Below are 25,245 nucleotides of genomic sequence, written 5' to 3' on the forward strand. Positions count from 1 at the left end.
CTGCTGCCATGCTCCATCCAGACAAGCTGCAGGGGTGCCTGTATGAGGAGATGGCTCAACAACCCCATCCCGCCACAACTCGCTGCTGCTTCAAATATATCCCTTAAGAAAAGCTCTTTCTAAGGTTGCATTGCCAAGAAGAGTTTGCTTAAAATTGCAAATTACTCATTTATATGTATATATTCATATTTAGAATTACTGACAACGCCCAATTTACACAGGGGTTATGTTCCAAGGTGATGCACTTTTAAGTGAAATAATGTATATTTGAAGCACAATTGAAAAAGTCTGCAAAGAGCCTGTTCTCCTGCCCTGCCCCCTTTGTGATGTTTTTGTGTTACTTCTGGGTTCAGTGTGAAGAGCAAAGTTGCAGTCGTGCACATATCAGACATGCCTAAAATGGTTGCTGCCTGTAATTACTATAATTTTAATAGAAACACAACACATTTCCAGATGATTGACCAGGTGGTCTGGATACCTGCTCAGTCTCCTGCCCAGTTGCTCACATCTTCAAGGTCCCTGCTCTCCCTTTTCAGGGTTGTCACCATCTTCTCCTGTGATGTCCACCTGCAGGAAAGTGTTGGGTGTTACAAGCCATGTTCTCAGTCCATGCAGGGTTCCGAGATCGGCCTGCATCATTCATAAATTGTGGGTGCAGCCTCTGTGCAACTCAGGATGTAGTGGTGCTGACGTGCCGAGTTGCCTTGACGAAACAAGTCAATAAGGAAAACGAGGCTGAAAAATTGCAACAGAGTGAGCATTAAAAAATGGTATTAGTAATCGATCAATAATTTATCGTGAGGCAGTGCAGCTTGGAAAGGCTAGGGAACATCTTTGATTTCAAGCTGAAATCCACCATTTGGTTAACACCGTTTTATTAGACTAACTTGTGATTATTTAGCAGCAATACACATTTTACAGGAGTCCAACTGCCCCCCCTTTTTTGTAAGATCAAGCAGAAGCGCTCGAGTTTTACGTGAATAGCAAAGAGCAGCTTACTTAGCTGGAGAAACACACAAACTCTGTTTCCCACAGATGTCACAAACATCTAAGAAAGTTGGCACTGCCAAGGGAGCACTGAGAAATAACATCTTTTGCTAATCAAATGCCACTGTGAGAACAACATCAGCAACAACAGGAAGGAGTTGCATAAAGCCTTTTCAGTCTGAATTGTGGGAGCAAATCTGCAGGAAAAGACTTAGTATTCCAGAGTATTCCGTCTTTCATAGTCTTCTACTGCAATATTTATAGCACTCAAGTCGAACCGGAAGAGAACATACATTTGTGTACAGACATACATGTTCTAGCTTCTTTAAGTCCTCAGTATCTATGTTTTCTAAACTTTCTACATTATTTACATTGTTTCTTTAAATTATTCCCAAGTACGGTAATTTTTAGGACTATGCCTTCAGTGATGCGCATAGAAAACACAATGGGTGTCTCTTTGCATTCCTCCTAGACACATCAAAGAAGTGGTGATACCATTACAGATCTGTTTGAGATACTTACAAGCAGATTTTTCAAAAGCAAAGAAAGTGAAGAGAACTTGATCACTGTGTGCTATCGGGGAGCAATCTTGAGCCTTCTTCCTGCTGAACCAACTGACATTCCCGTACTATCACCAGTGAGGTCTTAGAATATATATATATTCAGCAGTCTTCAGAGCAATTCTCATGCAGTAGTATAGTATATAATTCAAGGAAATTTTATATATAACCAACCCAAGTTTACTTGTCTCTCAAATGGTTCAGTAAGCAACATCTGTGCAACATATTTGGGATATGATGTCAATCAGCCCACAATCTCACATTCCCTAAATAATTAACTGTGGTGGAATGTATGTTTGATATAATTTATTGATAAAGGATGATTAGAACCCACTGATCAGACTTCATCCAAAGAGTAAGTTTCTACTGTACCTCAGCACAGGTAGACCCCAGGATGTCAACACACCTTGAGGGAAAACAGGAAGTCTTCCCCTATAAGACTCCCGCCCAAAGAAGCTGAAGTAAGAGACTCAACCCTCTGCCAGCATTGCCACCCAGTCATCACCCCCAGGACCTTAGGAGCAGAGGTGATACCAGACCCACTGAAGCCCCGAACCAGTGACAGTGTCTGACTGTTCAAGGCCCATCAATCCTATTTGGGAGAAGGAAGCAACCACTGGGCTGGGGCATAGTCTGGATCAGGGTCTTGCTGAAATCTAGGAGGAGGTGGGAAAGTAAAGGGACCCCTGACCATTAGGTCCAGTCCCGGATGACTCTGAGTTGCAGCATTCATCTCGCTTTATTGGCCGAGGAGCCCGCGTACAGCTTCCAGGTGATGTGGCCAGCATGACTAAGCTGCTTCTGGCGAACCAGAGCAGCACACGGAAACACAGTTTACCTTCACACCAGAGTGGTACCTATTTATCTACTTGCACTTTGACGTGCTTTCGAACTGCTAGGTTGGCAGGAGCAGGGACCGAGCACGGGAGACTCACCCCGTTGTGGGGATTCGAACTGCTGACCTGATCGCAAGCCCTAGGCTTTGTGGTTTAACCCACAGTGCCACCCGCATCCACAGTGCCACTATATACTAAGTCCACTATAAAACCCTTCCATTGCTACCTGAAGTGACTGGTGCAACAGCTCAGAGGGAACACTCCCTTGCCAAGCATTCTGCCCTGGACAATTCACTTACTTGTCCAGGACTCCTAAGAGAACCCCCTCTTCTTGCTTTCCGGATCCTAGTTTCCCATCTGATTAATGCCTCCTGTCCAGTACTATCCTATTGTTTGAATCCTCCTATATCATAGAGTGGAAATAGCCACAGAAGTTTAGCTCAAAGTGGCTCTCAACAATCACAATAGCATTAAAACAAACATTGCAATCATTATGATATCAAACACAATAGCATACTGTATAAATAACCGAACAGCAACAAATTAATCAAAACTATTAATACAATTCAATAAGTCAATAAGGTTCTTCACCTCTATCTACTGCCCTGGAATCTCTTTTGATGGGAGGTGATGTTGGAATTTTCAAACATATAATTCTATTTATTGCCCATGAATCCTAACTATTCAGATTTAACAACATGTAAAGTTCTCCCCCACATTTTCTTACACTCTGGTGTGAGTGGCATATAAACAAAGGCAATTCAAACCATGTGTGGATCAAGTAGCATGATAGCATGCACTGAGAAAGAGTTCTGTTACTTAATTAGGGAGAAATTTCATATTTATAATAAACAGCTAAATGTATGCACTGATGTTAGCATCTGCAGATGTCATGGCAATTATTTCTGTAATAGAACTATTAAGTTTGATGGGTACATCTAGCTGTGTTTTTAATGATCTCAGACAGGCATGAGTACCAACAGTCTGGGTGCTTATGCTCAGTTTTCTACTGTGGGTTTTATGTGCGTGGGTTGGTTTTTTTTGTTAAGTCAAGGAAGTGGATGTGCCAAAAGAGTATACAGAATAATTACAAATGAGACTTTGCTTTTCCTTAGGGCTTAAAAATCCATTTTCTTCCCCACCCCCTTGTTCTTTGTATTATTCAGGAGATAAACACATCTGGTCCTGAATTCTGAGCACTTAGCAGTTGGATTTATAGAAGGTGGAGGGCGTGACAGAGGTTGATGGGTTTACATTGGTAAAATAACTGTGACTGTCAGTGTTGTTAATTAGTAATAATGCTTAAGCTCAGTTGGGTAGTGGTATTGAAGAACAACTTTTTATTCTTCTTAGCTCCCTTCAAAGTGTGCTTTTGACTTCACATGGGCTTTTATCTGCTGTTGTCATTGCTGCCTTCTTGTTTCTTCCTGACCTACAACTTAACCAGTGGTGCTGCTGGTGGCTCACCTAGGTCCTAAATCCAAAAAGATCATGGAAAAAGGAGTTAGAGGGATGGGGTCGAGGGACTCATGAAGCGTGGCTTCTAGGTCCCATTGTGTCCCCAATGACATCAGTGTAAATATGACAGGGCCCAGACGTTGGGATGGTCTCAATTATAAATGACTGATATTGAAAATAAATTATTTTCATTGAGGTCATTCCAGATTGAGACACAATGTGAAGATCTCAACTTTCATGGTATGTAGCTATCTGTTTTCTTTAACTCTCTCTTCCTTGAGCTTCTCACCCCTACCTTCCCACTTGCCTTCTAGCTTTAATAGAGATGGACAAATGTGCCTAGGGCAGGTTTTCCCCCCATTATTCATTTTTCTAGTCTTAAATTCAGTTCACCAATTTTCTGCATCGGTTCAGTTTTTTTTTTTTAAGACCTCACAAAAATTCCATCAGGGTTTTACTGTGTTTCCCCTTATACTATGCACATTTTCCTTCCTGTGAAAGATCGCTTAACATTCACATTTGTGCAAATGCTTTCTCCTAATCTAATTACATTTTGCATGTTATTTCTACTATAGAACATCTATATATTAATGTAGACACTCCCCTTATGCGTGGATTTTTGAAGGCATTTGGGGCTGGAGAACAGCACTGCAAAATTCATAGAAGTATGAATTTCAAAGGATTGCTGCATTTTGGTACATGCTTCGTTTCGGAATAGGTTCGCATTAGGTTCTTTCCACTGCATCTTTCTTTCCTCTTTAGGAACTTCCTAGTACTTTGTGCTCTCCCCCCCCCCTCACCCCATTACTTTATTTACTTTAAATTTACCTGGGCATATCTGAAGGACAGATTTGACAGTCATTGCTGCTTCTTAGGAATCCTGAAAATAACAGTTCTGTGGAGCATGGAATGGGATGAAGGCTAACATAAACTTTAAGAAGCTGCCTTACACCATCTGACTATTGGTCCAGCTACACAGTAGTTTCACAGTGGCTGGCAGTGGCTCTCCAGGGTTCAGGGAGGAACCCTCCCAGCCCTACCTGGAAATGCCAGGGATTGGATCTTTTGCAGACAGCCATGTGCTCTACCACTCAGTTACTGATACTGATGTCAAATAAATAAGCATAAGGACAGCAACGTTCAAGACAATATCTATTCTTGATTCAAGAACAGGCACTCTCTGCTCTAATTCTTTTTGAATTTAGACTGATTTGCGTCAACACATTGAGGACGACACTGGAGCAATTTCAAGTAACGAGCTCCAAATTACTTCATTTCTTGGCATATTGCCAAGTGCTATTTATCTGCTCTCCTTCGTTAATACAAATTCTACACACTGCCCAGACCATTGCAGAACGATATTTTACAAGTTCAAACATGCCCTATAAGTTTATCAGCTATATATTGAGATTTGGATTGGTGAGTGGAACTATCAGATGAAAGGAGGGAAATCCATGTGCATGTTGAAAGATTAAGTTTAGAGCGACTTGTAAGTACAAACTCCAGCTCTTACAACAACAACAACAACAACAACAACACCAACAACAACCTGTCTACTACAATGCTAAGTACATACTGTACTATAGATCTTGATTTGTTGTACATAACACCACCAATAACTGGGGTGCAACCACAGAGAAAGCCCTGTTCTGACCTCCTGCACAATGAATGACAAATTGGCTGAACCTCAAGTAGGCTCTTTGTTGATCTTAAAACTCAGGACAGTTAGTATAGGGAGTACCATACATACAGACGGTGAAGATCCTACATGAGGAGTATTTAAATGGCATGACATCAAAGTGCTGTAGTTATGATTATTGGAAACAGCATTGTGCACTAGCTGCAGTCTCCAGGCCAGTTTCATAGACCTCATTACTGTGTTCTGTATGGGAGGTATAGGTTTGCTCATATATATGCAATGCTCATAGATGGGTTTGTACTGGTTCCATCTTTGTGGCTGATTGCATTCACATTACTGTTTCTGCATTCACTCCATACATGGATGTCACAAAGGCATGGGAGGATCTCAGCACATCAAAACTGAGCCTGTAATGAATTAGTAATATTTAATTACCATTCCCAAACAATTGATAATTTCATACGTTTTCTTCTCCCACACACTTACATACCCCAGGGACTCTTAAATGCTACAATAAACAGCATGTACACTAACCCAGAGATTTAAACATAAATGCAACAGGAGATCAGAAAGTAAGCAGAAGAATAATCCCACCCTAAGTAGTACAATTTTCACCCAGATCTAGTAATTAAGTTCCCATGCTGTTCAGATGCTTGGTAACAAACATTGTTTCCATTTCTCTTATGCAGCTCTTACTACTTACAGCTTCAATCAGGGCAAGTGCTGAAATTCCCATAATTAAGCAATACGCTGGCATAGTATGTAATTTTTCAAACGGGAGGGGAAGAGAACTAGGGTTCAGGTTCAAGCTTCTGAGCTGAGAATAAGGATGGGGAGGAAATTTGGTTCAGTTTGAAGTTGAAAGCAAACCTACCTAGTTCACACTTCTTGAAATACTACACATTTGGAAAGAAAGTCATCCTTTAATATTGCATTTCTCTGAATTTTGCAATGCAGTTCTCCAGTCATGTAATGTGTACATATACGCACATAGGGTCAACTGTGCTTATAAATGCATACATTACTTAAAATAGCATACAAAATGCAGTATATTAGGGGAAATTACTTTGCAAAAATGTGTACAGTGGGCAAAATTACATACAGAAATGTACATATTAGGAAAATTTTTTACTAAGATGCTGACAAAGTTTCATGAGGACTTCTAAAAGAGATTCACAAGCAAATCTGGAGAGTTGAATTTAAGATTGGAAAAAATGAGAAACTGAAAGAAACCAAAATAAAGAGATTCTGCTATCCCCAGCTAGGAACACTGCCACCTACTGGCAGTCAATCCTGTTGCCCTAACACTGCTGCCGCCATTGCTGCTGACCAACACTACAGAATCCACCTGTTGCCTCTAAACCAGGCATGGCCAAACTTGGCCCGCCAGATGTTTTGGGACTACAACTCCCATCATTCCTAGCTAATAGGACCAGTGTTGAGGGATGATGGGAGTTGTAGTCCCAAAACATATGAAGGGCCAATTGTGGCCATGCCTGCTCTAAACCTTGTTTGCTGCCCCCTGCAATCCATTATAAGATTTACAGATTTTCCATACAGTTATAACTGTAAGTCGTGCCTGGCTAATCACTGATACGTCTCAGGTCATTCTGCTATGCTCAGAACACAACAGCATGGAGGCCATGATTAAAAATGACTGTGTAGATTGACGGGCCAGGACTGAAAAAGCTCCAGCTCACATTGATATGGATTAATGCACCTCTTATCCAAAGATGTGTGAGTAGATGATAGTGCTAGTATTTGGCAGGAACACAGGAGAATACTTTCTATCAGGTCACACTATTTGTCCACCTAGCACAGTATAGGCTATCCTAATGGGCAGGGTCAAAGGCAGAGACACCTTTCCCGCAATGTGCATGGTCTCATGCTTCTAACTAGAGATGCCAGGGACAGAGGTTGGGACTTTCTATTTGCATAGTATGTACCCTACTGCTGGGATATAGTTCTTTCCCGATGGTTTGTCTCTGGTTTCAAAGCAATGAGCTGAATCTCAAATATGTAGAAAATCCCAGGCAAATAAACGTTGGAGTGCAGCTTGCCCTTGACTCACAAGGAAGGAGACAGTTCTTCTGTTCATACTGTGTGACTCATGTCTGCAGCATTGGCAACATGAGGAATAATGTTACTAAGTACATAAATAAAGACAGTGTCACAGAGTGTCTTGTCATCTCTTGTACAAAGGAAACAAAGGAAGATCAGACTATATTATATTATATTCAAGGATTATTTGGGGTTAAACACAGATAACTTCAGAGCACAAAAGAGTACTTAGAAACTTGTGCTGTTATGGATGCTAATGACATTTTCATGTAGGCTTTCAACTGCACTGTGAGTTTAAGTTTGTTGCTTGGTTGTGGGGACTCAAGATAACCCCCTACCTCATGAGTAAGTTGTAGGGGAGGTTACATTTTGCCTGCTCTTGAAATGCAGTGTGTGGGGCTGGTTCTAAACTACATATGGGTTGAGCTCTGTACAAAGGACTCTCCTACTGCTGGAAGAGGAGAGTCAAATCCAGCCGATACCTCCTTCCCCTTGAAACCCTCTGTGCCACACAAACACCCCCACCCCATCCCCACACGCTGATCAGGCTAGTCAAGTGACCTTCCCAAATCGAGTTTGGTGCTTGGGACTGTAGCGAGGAAGAAGAAATGAGTTGATATTGAAACATCATAACCAGACACTGGAGAGACCTGTCAGGAGTAAGCATGGACCAATGGTACCAAACAGTATGGGAAACATCCTTACTAGAAAAATTAAGCAATAAGCTGAAACTGAAATGGGGACAAATAGAAGAAGACACGTTCACCCCGGTATGGCTCCCTTTTATCACACACACAGCCCAACAAGACAATGACAAAAATCCACCAACAGCATACAAATCAATATGGCTAACCTGATCCAAAACACACCCACACACCCACTCACACATGAAAACAGAGACCACCACAGCCAACCACAAATGAACAAGCACGCCCTAGGCCAACCCCAACCTCTCACCACCAACGGAACACAAGCGAACAACAGAGAACCTGCACAAACAACGCTGACACCAAACCCTACATACATTAAGTAAAATAGAAACATAGTCACCAGACCCCACCCCACCCATCTCCCCCCCTGCCCACCCCTTTCCCCCTTTTTCTACCTAATGTCTCAACAAATGAAACTAATTTGTAAAAATGTTACTTGGAAAAAATACGAGAGAGACATTGCACGTACTTTTGTGAATTAAGAAAATCTTTAATAAAAAAAACACAATAAAAATATTATAATGGAAGATTGCCTCATCTAGCAGGAATGCATCTCAGTCTCCTCCACAAGCTATAATCTAAGCATTTGGTTTGGGGGGAATTGTTTCTTGTTGCAGTAAGTGCTGTGGAAAATAAGGTTGTATCTGTATAACAGACACCTATTGGATAGTTAATTAACATGACACCTCTTGGATCACAAGACCTCAGCCACCCACTCACTCATCCCATTTTATGACCTTTACATTTAAAAGCTCAATGGTTGTTGTTATTTTCCTATTCAAAGACTGTACTTTTACTTCATTGTAGTGCTTTTCCAACTTTCTGGCTTCTACATTGAGATATAACCCTGAGCATCTTTCTAGGGATTCCTTGCTGCAGAATCCTTATGTAGGACCCAATTCACTTCTTAGGGCAGCTGAGCCCTTATTGAACTCAGCTGTATTTTGGTGAGCTCCAGACCCCCCTCACCATGGATCCTGTCACACAACGAATCTGACTTGGGAGCTGTGTAATGATGTGCAGCTACTGCTACATTGGGACAGGGTGCAGTGCTCATGTACACCAGCTCTAGAGGTTTCCCCCTGAATCTATATTCTCTAAAAGTGATATAGTAAATGGTTAAAAGCTGGTAATAAAAATTCATTGATTGGTCCAACTTGGATTCAGCTGAGTTGCACGGAGGACAGTGGAACCACATAACATTCAGTTGCCATTTACAGAATTCACAAAGGGTATATATTGTTTGAATGACTGTTCTTTTAGTCAAGAGTTGTTTTAAATGACCTCATTAGACAACATTCAGGTGAACAACAGGGTTACAGGAAGTAGCTATTGATCCTGCAGTACAAAGGATATTCATTCACTTTTGGTTACTGGCTCCCTGCTGATCCATTCCCCCTTGCCCTGTGTTTTCTTTCATGGCTTCAAAATATAATTTGCTTTATTTCTCGGCAATGCACATGGATATTGGTTTTCTCTGGCTCCAGACTCAGACAAGTATTGTGCTGTGGGTTTTCACTTTGGATTTACATTTAAAAAAAAAAAAAGGAAACTCAACTATTTGCTATTGATCTCCTTTGTGGAAATGAAGGATAGGTTTGCTGGTGCCATGTAGGTATTGCAGAGTGTAGGCTGGAGATTATTGTATAAAACATTAACTAGTTAAGTCAGCGGTAAGACAGTGGTGCTCAATACTAGGTGGCATACTATATTTTTGGTAGTGTTGTTAAACATCTTCATAGTATTTTATTTTGTTTTTATGCATTTCTTAATTTTTATAACCTTTATTTTCTATGTGAGAGCTCAATTCCACACAGGGGAAGGGGGGAAATAGTTCCAAAAGGAACCTGGAATTTCTTTATCCAGACATATGATGTTCAACTCTAGTCTTTCTGTATCACAGTGGGTAATATCTTATGTACATGTCAACTCTATCTGTGTTTTCCCTCATTAACAATGAAAGGTGGGTGCATGCACCTTTCTCTCTAAATGATTGTGCAGAATACTGGCAGCACACTTTGCCTCTTACTGGGCAAACCCCAGAAAACTGGGTCATAGGACAATCCTGCAGACTCAAATGAAGCAGTTCATTTTCTAGACCTGAATGACTTTGATATGCTTGACATGGTGAGAGGCTATGAGAGGATGACAGAAATGAGCTCTTTCCTGTCAGTAATGGATCCTGCTTCTGTCTGAATGCAAATGTAATAAGCTGGATCTCTGATTTCAAGCTTTGTTTGTTTCAGTTGCTCTGAGAGGATCTCACTGATGTTCTTTCTGGGTTAGACAGGGCTACGAAGAACTGGAAAGACAACTTAAAGAAGTCTTTAAGGAAAGGAGCAACATTCTTCGCCAGTTGTCAAAGACATCCAGAGAACTTGAAGGAATTAAAGTAAACCTCCAGGTACGAATCTTCATCCTCCCCACCTGCCCCATGATATGTAGTCATCATTCACACCATTTCATAATGCAAGCATTTTGTGATTAATATACTAGAAAAATAGCCATGGAACTTCACAGCCAGGTTGTAGGGATTTGGATAAGAGAAATGGACTCTGACCCTTCCATCTTCTATTACCCTTTCCTTCTTACTATACACTGCTGCCTGGCACCACCACTTTTTCACCACTCACACATGGCAAATATTTTCTCAAATTTTCCCTACTCATTACCAAAACACATCTGCACTGTTACAGCTTCTACAACCTGGTGATCTAGAGAAGAAGGCTGGTGCTTCCCTTCCTACATCAATGACAATGGCTTGAGTGATGAAAGATGGGGTCTTCTTCTACTTCTTCTTCTTTGGCGATCACTCATAGCCGAGTAAGATTGTCTTCCATAAACACAATTTTAATAATGAGTCTGTAAGTGACTGTGGAGGCCAATTCTGCATCCACACGTCCTTCCACAGTGGGACATTGGTTTCCGGGTGGGGGTTGATCACAGTGTGGATTTGCCAAGCGTGCCTTCCTCTTAGCATATTTCTCCCTTGCGTTCTGAGTTTGAGTGTCTTCAAAGCCCATGACACCTTTGGTAAAGGCTGTTCTCCAACTAGAGCAATCGGAGGCCAGTGTTTCCCAGCTGTCAGTGTCTATACTACATTTTTTTAAGATTTGCCTTGAGGCGGTCTTTAAACCTCTTTTGTTGACCACCAGCATTACGCTTTCTATTTTTAAGTTCGGAATCGAGTAGATGCTTTGGAAGACGATAATCAGGCATCTGCACAACATGACCAGTCCAATGAAGTTGATGTTGAAGAATCATTGCTGACCTAGTTTTGACTAGAGAGAAAGGAGCAGTTCACATCTGACAGCAAATAAAGTAGTTCATCTTCTACACCCATGAATATAGAATCTTCATTGATTCTCCGTGAATCAATAAAGAAATGGGATGGAACAGACTTATGAATGAGCGTAGGCAAAAGTGGTATGGGTAAGAAATATATACACCCATCTCCCATGGCTATATTTTTATATGTGGATAGGATAAAAATGACCAGCTCCATGAAAGGAAGATTACATGTGAATCTGTCAACGACCTTCACATTAGGCAGCAGTTCATCTCTGGCATAATTACAGAGGGATATATAGAGATGTTGGACCTATGGTGGCTTTTTTACAACAATTAAGGTGTCAATCAAAAGAAGTGTGGGAATGTTGTAAGGCCCTGCAGCAGACGAACAAGGCTGTTTCCATTTCCATTTGTTCTTAGCTTTAAAATATGCTATTCACGGAAACCATTTTATCAAAAGGGGTACCATTAATAATTTTACTATGGAAGAAATGGTAAAGAGCTTCTTGATAACATAATGTTTCTTCCCTTTGTTCTCAGTCTTTGAAAAACGATGAGGCATCTGCTAAAACCGATGTACAGAAACTCTTGGAATTAGGCCAAAAACAAAGGTATGAGTCAACATTTATCTGTCTTACTTTCTTCACACGTATTGCAAAGTGCGATGAATTCTCAACTTTTCCTATCCAAGCAGTCATGGCAAAACTGAACCATACAGAAGGGGCAAACTGACTTGAAACATTTTGATATTTTGATTGGCAAGAAACAAAAATGTACACTTAGGGAGAAGGATTGTAGCTTAGTTGTAGAACAACTGCTTTGTCCGCAGAAGGTCCCATGTTGAAACTTCAGCCTCTCCAGGTAGGGCTGGAAAGATTCCTGTCTGAAACCCTGGAGAGTAGCTGTTGGTCATTACAGACAATACTGAGCTAGATGTACCAATGGTATGACCTGTATAAGATATACTCTAATCTTAATGGAGTGTGTATGTGTGAAATTGGCCAGGGCACAAGACATTGCAGGGTGGGAGAGAGACTTACTTTTCTCCACTTGTGGATGTGTTTTGTTTTGTTTGTTTTTAAAAATTTCTCACTTTCTCCTCCATTGGTCCCAACAAGGCGAAACCAGCTTCAGTCTAGATGGGGGGTGCACTCCTATACACATTTAAGTGGGAGTAAATCCCATGGAACTACGTTTGAGTAGGCCATGCATAAATTGCACTGCGTATCTTGGTAAGAAGTTAAAGCCCCTTCCACCCATGGAAAGGAGGGGGGGTTGCAGGCTGAAGGGTACTTCGTTAAATGAGTCTGGGGGCGTGTCCCTGTCTGAAGCCATGGTAGGTAAGGGCCAAAGGCACGCCCCATATCGGTGGCCACAGGGTGAGTCCCTAGCTGATGTGCAGCAGCAGGGCTCTCCCATCGGTGGTTAACCTTTCCCGGACTGCCAGCACGACGTGCTGGAGTTGAATATAGATGGTTAGTTCCAATGCCTAAGCCAATACCGCTCAACATCTGTAACCAATAAAGTTGTGGCCTTTTCATGCCTGTGACAATTTATTTATACTGGCCAGCAGAAATGGAAACACACTTCCACGTGGTATATCTGTAAAATCCTTCTGCTTTCCCTGTCTCAGTGCATCCTGCTGCTCCCTGTGTGCTGTTCCAGAAGGTCCCTCAACCCTCCGGAGCAGATATTTTTGGGAGTAGTGGTGGTGTTGGTGGTAGGAAGAAGGAACCAGAAAAGCTCAATTAAGCTCACTGTTGTCTGGATCCAACCCAATGTATTATTATAAAATATTATATATTTAGAAATTGATATTCTATTGATACACTACATGTTTTCATTTGAGGTAAGTTCTTTAAATGCAACAAAGCTGAATATCAATTAAATGTGCATGGTTTTTTGTTTTTGTTTTTTGTTTTTTAAAAAGGGTGGATTGAAATGACCTCCAGTTTCAGCCTCTCAGTGAAAACAAATAGTGGCTAAATTTCTACTGCTATGGAATGAGGTTTTAAATTTGTAGGAAGTGGTTGCCACTTACCTTACTAGGCCTTAGCAGGAAGCTGTGGAGAAAGCCTCACACTACTTCCTGCCAATCATACTTTGCAGAGTGTCATGAGAATGAATAAGCATACTGAATACTTTTTGTTGTTGTTGTTTAGTCGTATCCAACTCTTTGTGACCCCATGGACCAGAGCATGCCAGGTGCTCCTGTCTTCCACTGCCTCCCGCAGTTTGGTCAAACTCATGTTAGTAGCTTCAAAAACACTGTCCATCCATCTCGTCCTAAGTCATCCCCTTCTCCTTGTGCCCTCAATCTTTCCCAACATCAGAGTCTTTTCCAGGGAGTCTTCTCTTCTCATGAGGTAGCCAAAGTTAGGGAGCCTCAGCTTCAGCACTTGTCCTTCCAGTGAGCACTCAGGGCTGATTTCTTTCAGAATGGATAGATTTGATCTTCTTACAGCCTTCTTTATGGTCCAGCTCTCACCATAAAGAAGGCTGATCGCCGAAGAATTGATGCTTTTGAATTATGGTGCTGAATACTTAACTTATGGTAAAAGCATGCCTGGCCATACAGAAGCAAAACCAGGCCTCCAAGTATTCCTGGGCTATGGATCTTCCTGAATTTGTCACTCTCCTATGTAGAAGCATTTCTGTCTTCTCTCTTCTGTCTTCATTTTACAAAGCACATCTCAAACCTATGACTGTCTGTATGCATATGAGAATTTCCAGGTGTCTCTCCATCATGGTATGCTGAAAACAGCTCTTCCCAGGGGGCATTGCAATTTGGTGTAATGATGTGACAACATCAGTGCAGATGCTCTGCCATAGTGAGCTGGAACCAAACTTTCAAAAAACAAATAATGTCTTTCCAGATGTTCATAATCTCCAAAATGACTGCAATTTGACCTGAGGGCAGTTTTCCTATCACTACTATGAACAGACAGCATTTGTTTTTGTTTTTTTGTTTTTTTCCAAAGCGAGGTTTCATTTCAAACTTGTCATAATCCATCTGAAATGCATGAAGATAGTTTCCATGGGAAACCAATACAGAGCTTGACTTCATTGTGCTGATTCTCTGAGACAGACAGCATAATGCGTGCAATGCAGCGTTTTCAGTGAAGCAGTGCATTTTCTTTCGTTTCTTGATTTTTCTTCTGACACTCTAAGAGCACACTGTGGAAACCACTTCTGTGGATAATATAACAATTAATGATTCCACACGCCCTGGTTATGGAAGCACACATTGTTAAGACGCTCACAATGATAAAATGCCAAGGCATGAAAACTGGCTTGTTATTAATGTGAGGGGTGCCCCACATTCATTGTATGTTTGGCTCCCATGGAACATATATTAAATGACATATCGAATACTTCCTGCCAGATGCACAACATCTCAGCCCTGAAACATTGTCTTGTGCACCCTGTGATAAATCTTCTAAAACACAGAATGAGAAGGGCTCTCCAATTTACCTATTGAGCTGTCAGGAATCACTGTGCTGACCCTAATTGGCTGTATACACAGCTGCTCCTAGTTTTAATACATGACTTGTCCAATCAAAATGTTGTGTCCCAGACTGGGACCTGTCATTCTTCAGCTGCATGTCTGTATTAAAGTTGTGAGCCGCTGTTTGGGTGGAAACCAACATCGCTTAATCTCTAGTTTATATTCTTGCTATTTCTATGATTGCAAGGTTAGCCCTGCTTCTAGCTGCTGTAAAACAGACTAAATCACTGAAGGTAAACTGAAACTAAGGATCAGCTTACATCTCAATTCACATTTATTGGATCTGTGTCCAACCCATATTCACCAGTCATGGTAAATCAGATTAGGCAAACTCAGCACTCACTTCAGCACTCAATAAATTTATTTATTACTAATACTTGTAGTATCAATATTATTATTTATTGTGTTTATCCACCTCTTACTACAAAATTGTCTCAAAGTGACCTGCAGTTATAAAAGTATGCATGATGCAAATTTTAAAATGCAACAATAATATAAAGTTATATTAATTGGCTAACATAAACAGGACAAATCCTACCCCACGCTGCTAAAAGATGGACTCTTGTGCAGGCTAAGGCACAACTAGGGTGAACAGAAAAACCTTTGCCAGGTTCCTAAAAGTTGATAGTGATGGAACCAGGTGAATCTTTTGTGGGACAGTGTTCCAGAATTGGGAAGCCACCACTAAAATAAAATAAAATAGAATAGAATAGAATAGAATAGAATAGAATAGAATAGAATAGAATAGAATAAAATAAAAAGTTCTTGTGTCGCACCCTCTGATCCTCCCTGCAATGTACATCTGAATCGGGGCCTCAGATTGTGAACCCAGGGTCCAGGTAAATTCATGGAGGGAAAGGTGGTCCCTAAACTATTTGGGTCCTGAACCTCATATGGTTCAACTCCTAATCAACCATCTAGCCAATGAATTCTGTGCTAGCTAAGGTTTCTGAACTGCCTTCAAAGGCAGTCCCATATATAACACAGCACATATATAATAGAAACTACACTATCCCTGTCCATATAGGGCCACAGCTTATGCCTCCAGTGACAGTAGTAGATTCAGAAGTACTCCCAAACTACTGCTCCTTTGGGAGAGTGCAGCCGTCCACCTATCTGGTCTAGGGAATCACCCCCTAACAATCTTTTAATTTTACCTGGATTGTGCTTCATGCTTCGTCACCTAAACTATGGTCAGTGCACATCTGTGCATGTGTAATCAGAAATAAGTCCCACTGAGTTCAATGAAGCTTATTCCCAAGTGACACATTCAATTCAGGGATGAGTGACACATTCAATTCAGTTCACATTCCAAGGTCAACCTACCTAATTAATACATTCTAAAAACCAAAGTAAAATAAACAAATAGAAAGACAGCGATTTGCAGAGCTCTGAATTTTCCAATGCAATTCTCCAACTAAATAAACTAAATAAACAAATAGAAAGACAGCGATTTGCAGAGCTCTGAATTTTCCAATGCAATTCTCCAACTAAATAATATGTACCAAAAAGCATATAGTAGGATAAAGTGTGCATTAAAATTCATACACTGTATTTTTTATTTAAATAAATTTTATTGCAAAATATATACATATTACAAGACATATACAAAGAAGAAAAGGAAAAAAAGGAAAAAAGAGACATATACAAAAAAGAAGGAAAGTTACATTAATTGACTTCCACCGTTGCACATCACTACTTATGTCCAAACTAAGAATTTTTTTATCTGTCATTCTTTCATCTGGCACCCTTTAATACATTTTCTGATAACATCACAAATCTACTCTAAACATAACCAAAATCCATCATTTGTTCCTTGTCTATTTACGGTAAATACTCATTAAAGCCTTTCTATTGTTTTTGAATTATATTTTTCGGTTTTTGTCTTATCAGATCAGTCAGCTTTGCCAATTCCAGGTATTAATACATACACTGTATTAATGAAAATAACTTACAGAAATGCATTATATATGGGGAAATTGCTTACATAAACATGTATATCAGGAGAAATTTTGCACAAAAGATGTTGTTGAATTTTCATGAGGATGTTTTTTTTAAAAACAACAACTGAGGCAGAGAAAAATGAGGAACTAAAATTATCAGATATGCTCACCCCAATTCCCAAGTAAGCATAGAACTAGTCTGGGGCATTTCTTAATATCTGTCAGTTCACTCGATCTCAAATACTGCCAGTGTTTACATGAACAAAAACCTTCATGTAGCAGCAACTGTATTCTGTGTAATTAATCAGGACAAAACAGAGGCAGATAAAAGGACCAGATTCTCCCCTCCCGTCATCAGTGTGGTTTTATAGATCACATAACATATTCATTCTCCCTGTCCTGAAGATTTATCTCTTTGGATCCTGCTATGTCTAATCCTCAGAACAGCTGTCAAAAAGTGCCACTACGAAGGTCTCATTCACTTTGAGGAACCTTATCTGTCTGAGAACTGGATCTGGACCAATGAGGCCAAAATTAGGTCTTCTGTTTAAGATGCCTATGTTCAGCTGAAGTTCAGTTGCTACCTGAAGATAATGGGGAAAAGATGGGTCTCCCTAAGAGTTTGCAACTGCATCTTTTCCTACTCACCCCTTCTAAACAATTGCTGAGGGGGAGGTGGTGTGCCCATAGGGGGAGATCCAAGTATAAACAATTTGCTTTGAAAATGAGACTTAGTGAATTGGAATATGAATAATGCTTAAACAATATTTGCACAGTATTCTATACAGTAGACACTGGTGTGCACTGGGCATCTGTGGCTTTCTTAATAAGCCACCCCAACAAAGCACAACCAGTGGTTATTCTGTGTAATTAAAAGTGCCTTGTCATGAAAAGAAAGTAAACAAAAGCATTCTTTCCTCATGTACAATAGAGATGAAGTTTGTGTTTTGTCTCTTCAACAAACTAGGGAAGAAATGAAATCGCTCCAGGAGGCCTTTCAAAAACAGCTTAATGAGGCAGCTGAGAAGGCAGAAAAGCAGCAGGCCACAGTGAGTAACTTCTCTTCTTCCTTTGTTATTATTTTCTCCAACCTTTCCATGCCCCTCTCTTCTGTAAATGCTTCAATAGCTCAAATATGTCTGCATGAACAAGGCTGTTGAATATACTATAGAAGGCTCTTTGTGGGAGCAAAGAATCTCACAGAATTCACTGCTGATAAATATGTGAAGTGCATCTTGCTATCACTGTACTAACTGTTGTTTCATGGTGGTTTAAGAAGGGACTTTCCAACCTGTTTTTCTTAACCTATCAGGGACTAACACAAATAAAGATGGAGAAGAGTTACAATCTTGAACAATATGGGTATGATCCAATTCAATTTTCAATGGAAGGGACACAATGAATCAATTTTGGGCATGCTCCTAAAGATCCCCATATCTGAAGTTTGAAAGAATTCTGACCCTCTCCCAAACTTGAGTAACTAGTGTGTTGCTGAGCTCACTTCTGTCCTTTGGTTCTTAAGGTGTGCATCTGTAACCTGAGGTTCTGTTCACACAAGCTGTCTGGGTAAATGTGCAGTGAATAGCTTGTTCTGCTTTGCTTCAATGAGTTGGACTAGGTTGCCATTTTGATATATTCAAATATATTATGTGCTCTGTGAAGTTTGGTTCTTGACATCATCCCACGCTCCTGCTTCAACCTTTGCTTCTTATTCTGGACTTCTCTCTGGCACAGACTCTTCCGTCTCACTAAGCCCTGTTACCACTTCAGCTTCAGACACCTCTTTCTCCCAGTCTTCTCTCTCTGATGACTCATCATTGTCCCACCACACACACACACACACACACACACACACAGAGTCGTACCTTGGATCCTGAACGCCTTGTGAATGGAACATTTTGGCTCCCGAATGCTGCAAACCTGGAAGTGAGTGTTCTGGTTTCAGAATGTTCTTTGGAAGCTGAACGTCTGACACAGCTTTTGCGGCTTCCAATTGCGTGCAGGTTGTCAAACATTTTTGGAAGTCAAACAGACTTCCGGAATGGATTCCGTTCGACATCCATGGTATGACTGTGTGTGTGTGTGTGTGTGTGTGTGTGAAATGCTCAGTATATTTCTAAAAATTCACTTGGTGAGGTTTCTCCCACTATTTAAACACGTCTTACTCTTTTAAAAAAATATTATGTATTGACAGAATGAAAGATCTAGCAATGGGACCAGAACATTTAAGGAATGTTACACATACATAGGCACACCCACACACCATATTTCTGCTTTCACTTTTAAATACACACAAGCAATTTTAAATGAAATTAAGCAAATTTTCTCTCTTGGAAGTCTAAGCAAGTTTAGATTGAAGAAACAAAAACAAACAGTGGTTGTTCTATATGCTACTTCCTTAAAAAGCAACTAGAAATCAGAGACTTTAGCTTTTTTCTTTCAGTAAATCATAAGCAGTCCATTTCTGCAATGATTTACAATCAAGAAACCTTGAAATAAATTATATGTTTCTTACTTCTTCTTTCTATTACTTTGTACTGCATTAAAGTGGCTGAGACCAACATGGCTAAGACCCTCCATTGTACCTTACTATATGTGCTGATGGGTGCCTTTTTAACAATATTATCCACACACTACCTTTGACCACAGATGTCAAAGGCAGATATAAAGCACAAATTGCTGTTTCACAACTATGCAGCTCTAGGGGGAAAATGAACCATTGAAATCACTTTAACAAACCCTATAGTCTGCTTCTCTGCTTTAAAGAGGGATTGTGTTTTGCATGGAAGAAGGAATGGGTGAAAGGAGATGTTCTTAATCCTTCCTTCATCTCCCAGTTGTCCCCCTGTAACCTCCCTTTGCTTTTCTCTCCATTGGGTCTTAAATTCTATTTTTGTGATGGAATTAACTAGAATTATTTTATCTGCATGTATCTAACATGCAGTGAATTCTGTGGCTAAGACAGAATTCAGCTTGCTGAAATGTTGATAAATGCAGAGTACATTGACACATTTCATCCTAATGGATTCATTTCAAAAGTCTGTACTATTTAAGGGAAAATTTGGATTGTTTATCCCCATTTTTTTTACCATCTTTGGCTCAGAAGCTTTTAAAACGTGGTTCTTTGTATTCCTGGTTTTGTAGTTTCTAGTATAAACATGAAATTAGGAAAATTATTGTCTTTTCGTGGAAACATCCAGCTTTTGTAATTTTACTTCTAATAATAATAATAATAATAATAATAATAATAATAATAATAATTTTAATTATACCCCGCCCTCCCGGGCCAAAACCAGGCTCATTTACTGGTCTATGCTAATTAATTGTGCTTGTTTGCTATCCAACCTGTGGTAGATGCTAAGCAAGAAACCATTTTGGAGTCATAATTATTTAGACCAGAAAACAACTCCTGAGTTGGAACTTTCAGCCCATAGTCAAATGAGAGAGAAACCTGAGTCCAAGAGACACACCACAGATTCCTATAGAATAATTTTACAGGCATAAGGGCAATGATGGGAGGCATGGAAATCCCCCTGTTGAGGTTTCAACCTGTCTAGACATCCTGCTGGTCTATGCACCTTCAATTGTGTCTGAAGGCTCACAGCTCTTTTCTCACGTAGGTTTGTGTGACGCTTGCTGAAAGCTACACTACTTCCTGCTAGTTGATTTTGCATTTTCATCACTGATACTTGATTCACAAGTCAGGGCACTGCCCGAGGTGTGAATTTTATCCATTATCAATAAGGCATTATTGCTGTTAGTAATTTTTGGTGCAACATAAATCTCATCCTGAATGCTGGATATGAAACTCTTTGTGTTGTTCACATTAATAATTAGCTTGAAATGTGTACGTGCTGCTGAAAAGGAATCAATAATTACTTGTCTGTCCTCTGAAGCATTAGCTACTAGGGCACAATCATCCACTAATGATAGCACCTGATCCATTTCTTCAAATACCTTACTTTTTGCTTTCAGCTTTTTAAGGTTAAATAGATTACCATCTGTTCTAAATCAGATCTTTATCCTCTCATTAACATCATGGAAGGCCTTCAGAAGCATAGTAGCAAAATTGTGCAGTAAAAAGAGTTAGTACATGATCACATCCCTAATTGTAGTTTCAGAAGAGAGTGGGAAAACACCATCTTTCTCCCTCAGTCTATCGTTCCATTGCAAGATTGCCTCACCTCTGCATTAAATCCCTCTGGGCAGCTGAATATAAAGGTAAAGGTAAAGGGGCCCCTGACCATCAGGTCCAGTCGTGTCTGACTCTGGGGTTGCAGCGCTCATCTCGCTCTATAGGTCGAGGGAACCGGCTTTTGTCCGCAGACAGCTTCTGGGTCATGTGGCCAGCATGACAAAGCCGCTTCTGGCAAACCAGAGCAGCGCACGGAAACGCCGTTTACCTTCCCGCTGGAGCGGTCCCTATTTATCTACTTGCACTTTGACGTACTTTCGAACTGCTAGGTTGGCAGGAGCTGGGACCGAGCAACAGGAGCTCACCCCGTGGCAGGGATTCGAACCGCCGACCTTCTGATCAGCAAGCCCTAGACTCTGTGGTTTAACCCACAGTGCCACCTGGGTCCCTAAGCTGAATATAGCAAGTCAATTTAAGATGGAGTCTCTGTAGAAAGTACCAAAGGCCTTTGTAAAAGTCACGCCACACTTAAAATGTAGCACACAATTCCTAGATATCCCAAATTATCCACTGGACAAGTAAAGGTAGGAGCCTGTCCACCACATGTCTCTATAAGTTTACAGAAACACACTTCTCTTTTAAACACTATGGTGGCACTGAACACTAAGAGATCCAAGGAGAAAACTTGGAAAACATGCCACGTGAAATGGTCCTAAGTACCGTGTTTCTCTTAAAATAAGACGTCCCTATAAAATAAGCCATGGCAGGATTTTCAACCGTTCACGAAATGTAAGACATACCCCGAAAATAAGCCATAGTGCTGGGCGCAGTTCTGGAGGGCGCCAAGGAAGATGCGAGGTTGCCCGCACCTCCAAGCCTCCTTCCCGCTGGAGGAGCCGCCCTCCAGCTGCTGCCCATCTTCTTTACCGCACGGTTGCCGCACGGAGCGAGAGTGACGAGCCACGGCAGGAGGAGGAGGCGGCCTGCCGGCTTGGCGCCCGGAACCGGCTGCTGCTGCAGTGCCGAGCGGAGCGCGCCGAGCCAGCAGCCTCGCCTCCGCCTGGCCCGGCCAAGGAGGGCTGCCGGCTTGGCGCCCGGAACTGGCTGCTGCTGCAGCGCCAAGCAGAACGCCCCAAGCCAGTGGCCTCACCTCCACCTGGTCCGGCCGAGGAGGCCTGCTCGCTCAGCGCCCGGGACCGGCTGCAGCGCCGAGTGGAACACCCCAGGCCAGCGGCCTCGCCTCTGCCTGGTCCGGCTGAGGACGCCTGCCGGCTTGGCGCCCGCAACTGGCTGCTGTTGCAGCGCCGAGCAGAGCCCCGAGCCAGCGGGACCCAGCAGCAGAACCCAGGAGCAGCAGCACCTTGCTGCGTGGAGCCCCGAGCCACATACCGGTAAGTGGGTATCTCCCCTCCCCCTCCCATGGCTAAACAGTTTTTAATTTCTGGTTTGTTTTTTTTTATTTCACCACTTTGACACAACACTTTGGACAGGGGACTTGCTAGGCTTTTCACTTGGCTCCAGGGGGACCCTATCCTTGTAGGTTAAACTTTTGGGATTGGGACTTAATTACTCCCCCCCCCCCAAAAAAAAATACTTGCCACTGTATTTGTGTTAAAGAAAAAAAAGTTTAGCAGAGAATGTACATAAGCTATGCAGTCTTGGCAGCCTGCACCCACATTTAGTACTTCTCATGGCTCTCACTTGGTCCGTTTATAAATCTGTGGTAATAAAAATAAGACATCCCCTGAAAATAAGCCATAGTGGAGTTTTTTGAGGAAAAATAAATATAAGACGGTGTCTTATTTTCGGAGAAACACGGTATAACAGGCAACTAGTTTAGATTAGTGCTTTCTGTAAATAATGGGTTAAATGTCTGCCCAATTTTGCATTCTGGGCAGGACCGCAAATTGTGCGGGAGCATAAGTTTTTCTAGAATTTTGGTGGTTTCATTCTGAAAACAGTAGGTGAAGCCTGATGTCGCTCAGAAGTAGTCCTGAAATGATCAGCTCCCACATGCCAAAGGCGTTGGTGCAATGAGACTGTGATGCAGTGCTGTGATCCAGAAGAGGCAAGAGCTTATCTTGAAAGAAGAGCATTATAACAACTTGCAGAATAATTTAAAGGTTCTCATGTTGAAAGATGTGAACGGGACATTTTATATTTTGTACCATGGGCAGGGTAAAAATCAACCAATGGAATGGGTTGAGTTGGGAATCTGCAGGCAAAGGAAAACAGAAATAGAAATTACTACACCTATGGAAATGTTATTTGTAAGGGCAAAAGGCTGCAATGATTACCAAAGAGCAAACATAGTCATTTAAAAAAAAATGGGGGGGAGGGGTGCACCAGAAGGTATAGTTTCACCCTATATGGCAAACAAGACCAAAGGCAAGGAAGTGAAACAATAATGATAATATGCAGTAACAATATCAGGCAAAATCCAGATTTGGCACTGTGGGTTAAACCACAGAGTCTAGGGCTTGCCGATCAGAAGGTCGGCGGTTCAAATCCCCGCGACAGGGTGAGATCCCATTGCTCGGTCCCAGCTCCTGTCAACCTAGCTGTTCGAAAGTACATCAAAGTGCAAGTAGATAAACAGGTACCACTCTGGCGGGAAGGTAAACGGTGTTTCCGTGTGCTGCTCTGGTTTGCCATAAGCGGCTTAGTCATGCTGGCCACATGACCCAGAAGCTGTACGCCGGCTCCCTCGACCAATAAAGTGAGATAAGCGCTGCAACCCCAGAGTCGTCCACGACTGGACCAAATGGTCCAGGGTCCCTTTACATTTATACAGTGGCAATTCCTTTCCTACCCTTTGTACCCCTCACAGGAGGGTCCACAGCCCTCCAAAACAGGTGGAAGGCTGTGGTGGACTGGATACAGGACCGGAGAAAGGATAAGGCCAATTTTGCTCAAGCAGAAATTTGTTGTGCAAGTGGGACACCACAATTGGATATCACCCGCTACATGGGTATCTTACTAGCCATCTTATGTTTTAAGTAAATGCCTTCTAGAATTACATCATCACCATCTACACATAGTCTATTTTTCAGGGGGGAGGATGGTTTAATTTGAATTTTTCAAGGTCGAAAGCCTGTTATAATAAAGGTCAGGAAATGAAAAATAACATTCATTTCCTATAATAAGTATAATAAGGTTGGAAACGCAAACATACAGTCTTGTGTAATATTGAGTGCTTGTCTCCTAGAAACATAATGTCATTGTCCTTCGATAAAACTAAAAAAAAACACAGAATCCAGATAATGTGCTATATTCCCAGATTTTTAAATGGCAGCCTTAATTTAAATATAAAGTAGAGATGCATGAAATCCTCCTGAGATGTGCTGCTAATCTTAATCTTATTTAAGTGCTTTTTAAGTACTCTTGAACTGCGTACCAATGTTTTGCCTTAGAAAGAACAGATAAATCCTTCAGATTTGGTCCTTTTTCCTGTGTTGGTGCAATAAAATTCACTAATGAGAGCACACTGTTAAATAATGAGCTGTCAACATACAAGTGAGTCAGCAGTGCAATGCAGTGGCTAATAAGGCTACTGCAATTACAGGTTGCATCAAAAGAAGCTTGGGGTTCAGATCGCAAGAAATATTGGTGCTACTCTGATATGTCTTAGGCGGACCTCAACTGGAGCACTGTGTCCTGTTCTGGGTACCACAGTTGAAAGGAGATGTTGACAAACTAGAACATGTCCAGAGAAGGAAGTAAAAGTTACTGAGGGGCTGGAGACCAAATGCTTCCCCACCCCAATTTTTTTTTGTACAGCTTCATCCAACTCAGATCAGTGGAGAATGTGCAGTGCTCATGGGGCAGGGGGGAACTCTCATTGTATAAGTGGAAATTGTTGCACTGACAAGATACAGTAGTTGAATACTTCCCCCTGTCTCATTCCTAGACAATCACCACCTGTCCAATGCCAATAGGCATATATGTAATTGAGATTTAGAAATTTTCCCCATTGACTCAGTTTGCAGGGGTCCTCTTGGAGCTCTTCACAAAATATTTTTGTTTTAAGAACTCTGAACAATTTGCTATCAGCTAACTTGGCTACCTCACTACTCCACAAGCTGACCTCTCCTCTTATTTCTTGACTACTATGGGT

At 41.4% G+C, this 25,245-nt stretch overlaps 1 protein-coding gene across 3 annotated transcripts in view; it reads left to right on the forward strand.

Moving 5' to 3' along the window:
• LUZP2 (leucine zipper protein 2) overlaps positions 1–25,245 on the forward strand; it is a 292,217-nt gene that overhangs the window by 125,786 nt on the left and 141,186 nt on the right. For all 3 annotated transcript variants that reach the window (XM_033151006.1, XM_033151009.1, XM_033151011.1), the window contains exons 2-4: positions 10,538–10,655; positions 12,083–12,153; positions 17,961–18,042. In XM_033151006.1, the coding sequence (XP_033006897.1) occupies positions 10,538–10,655; positions 12,083–12,153; positions 17,961–18,042 (271 nt within the window). The remainder of the gene's footprint in view (positions 1–10,537; positions 10,656–12,082; positions 12,154–17,960; positions 18,043–25,245) is intronic.

Source organism: Lacerta agilis, chromosome 1 (assembly GCF_009819535.1).
Source record: "Lacerta agilis isolate rLacAgi1 chromosome 1, rLacAgi1.pri, whole genome shotgun sequence".
NCBI classification, from domain to species: domain Eukaryota; kingdom Metazoa; phylum Chordata; class Lepidosauria; order Squamata; family Lacertidae; genus Lacerta; species Lacerta agilis.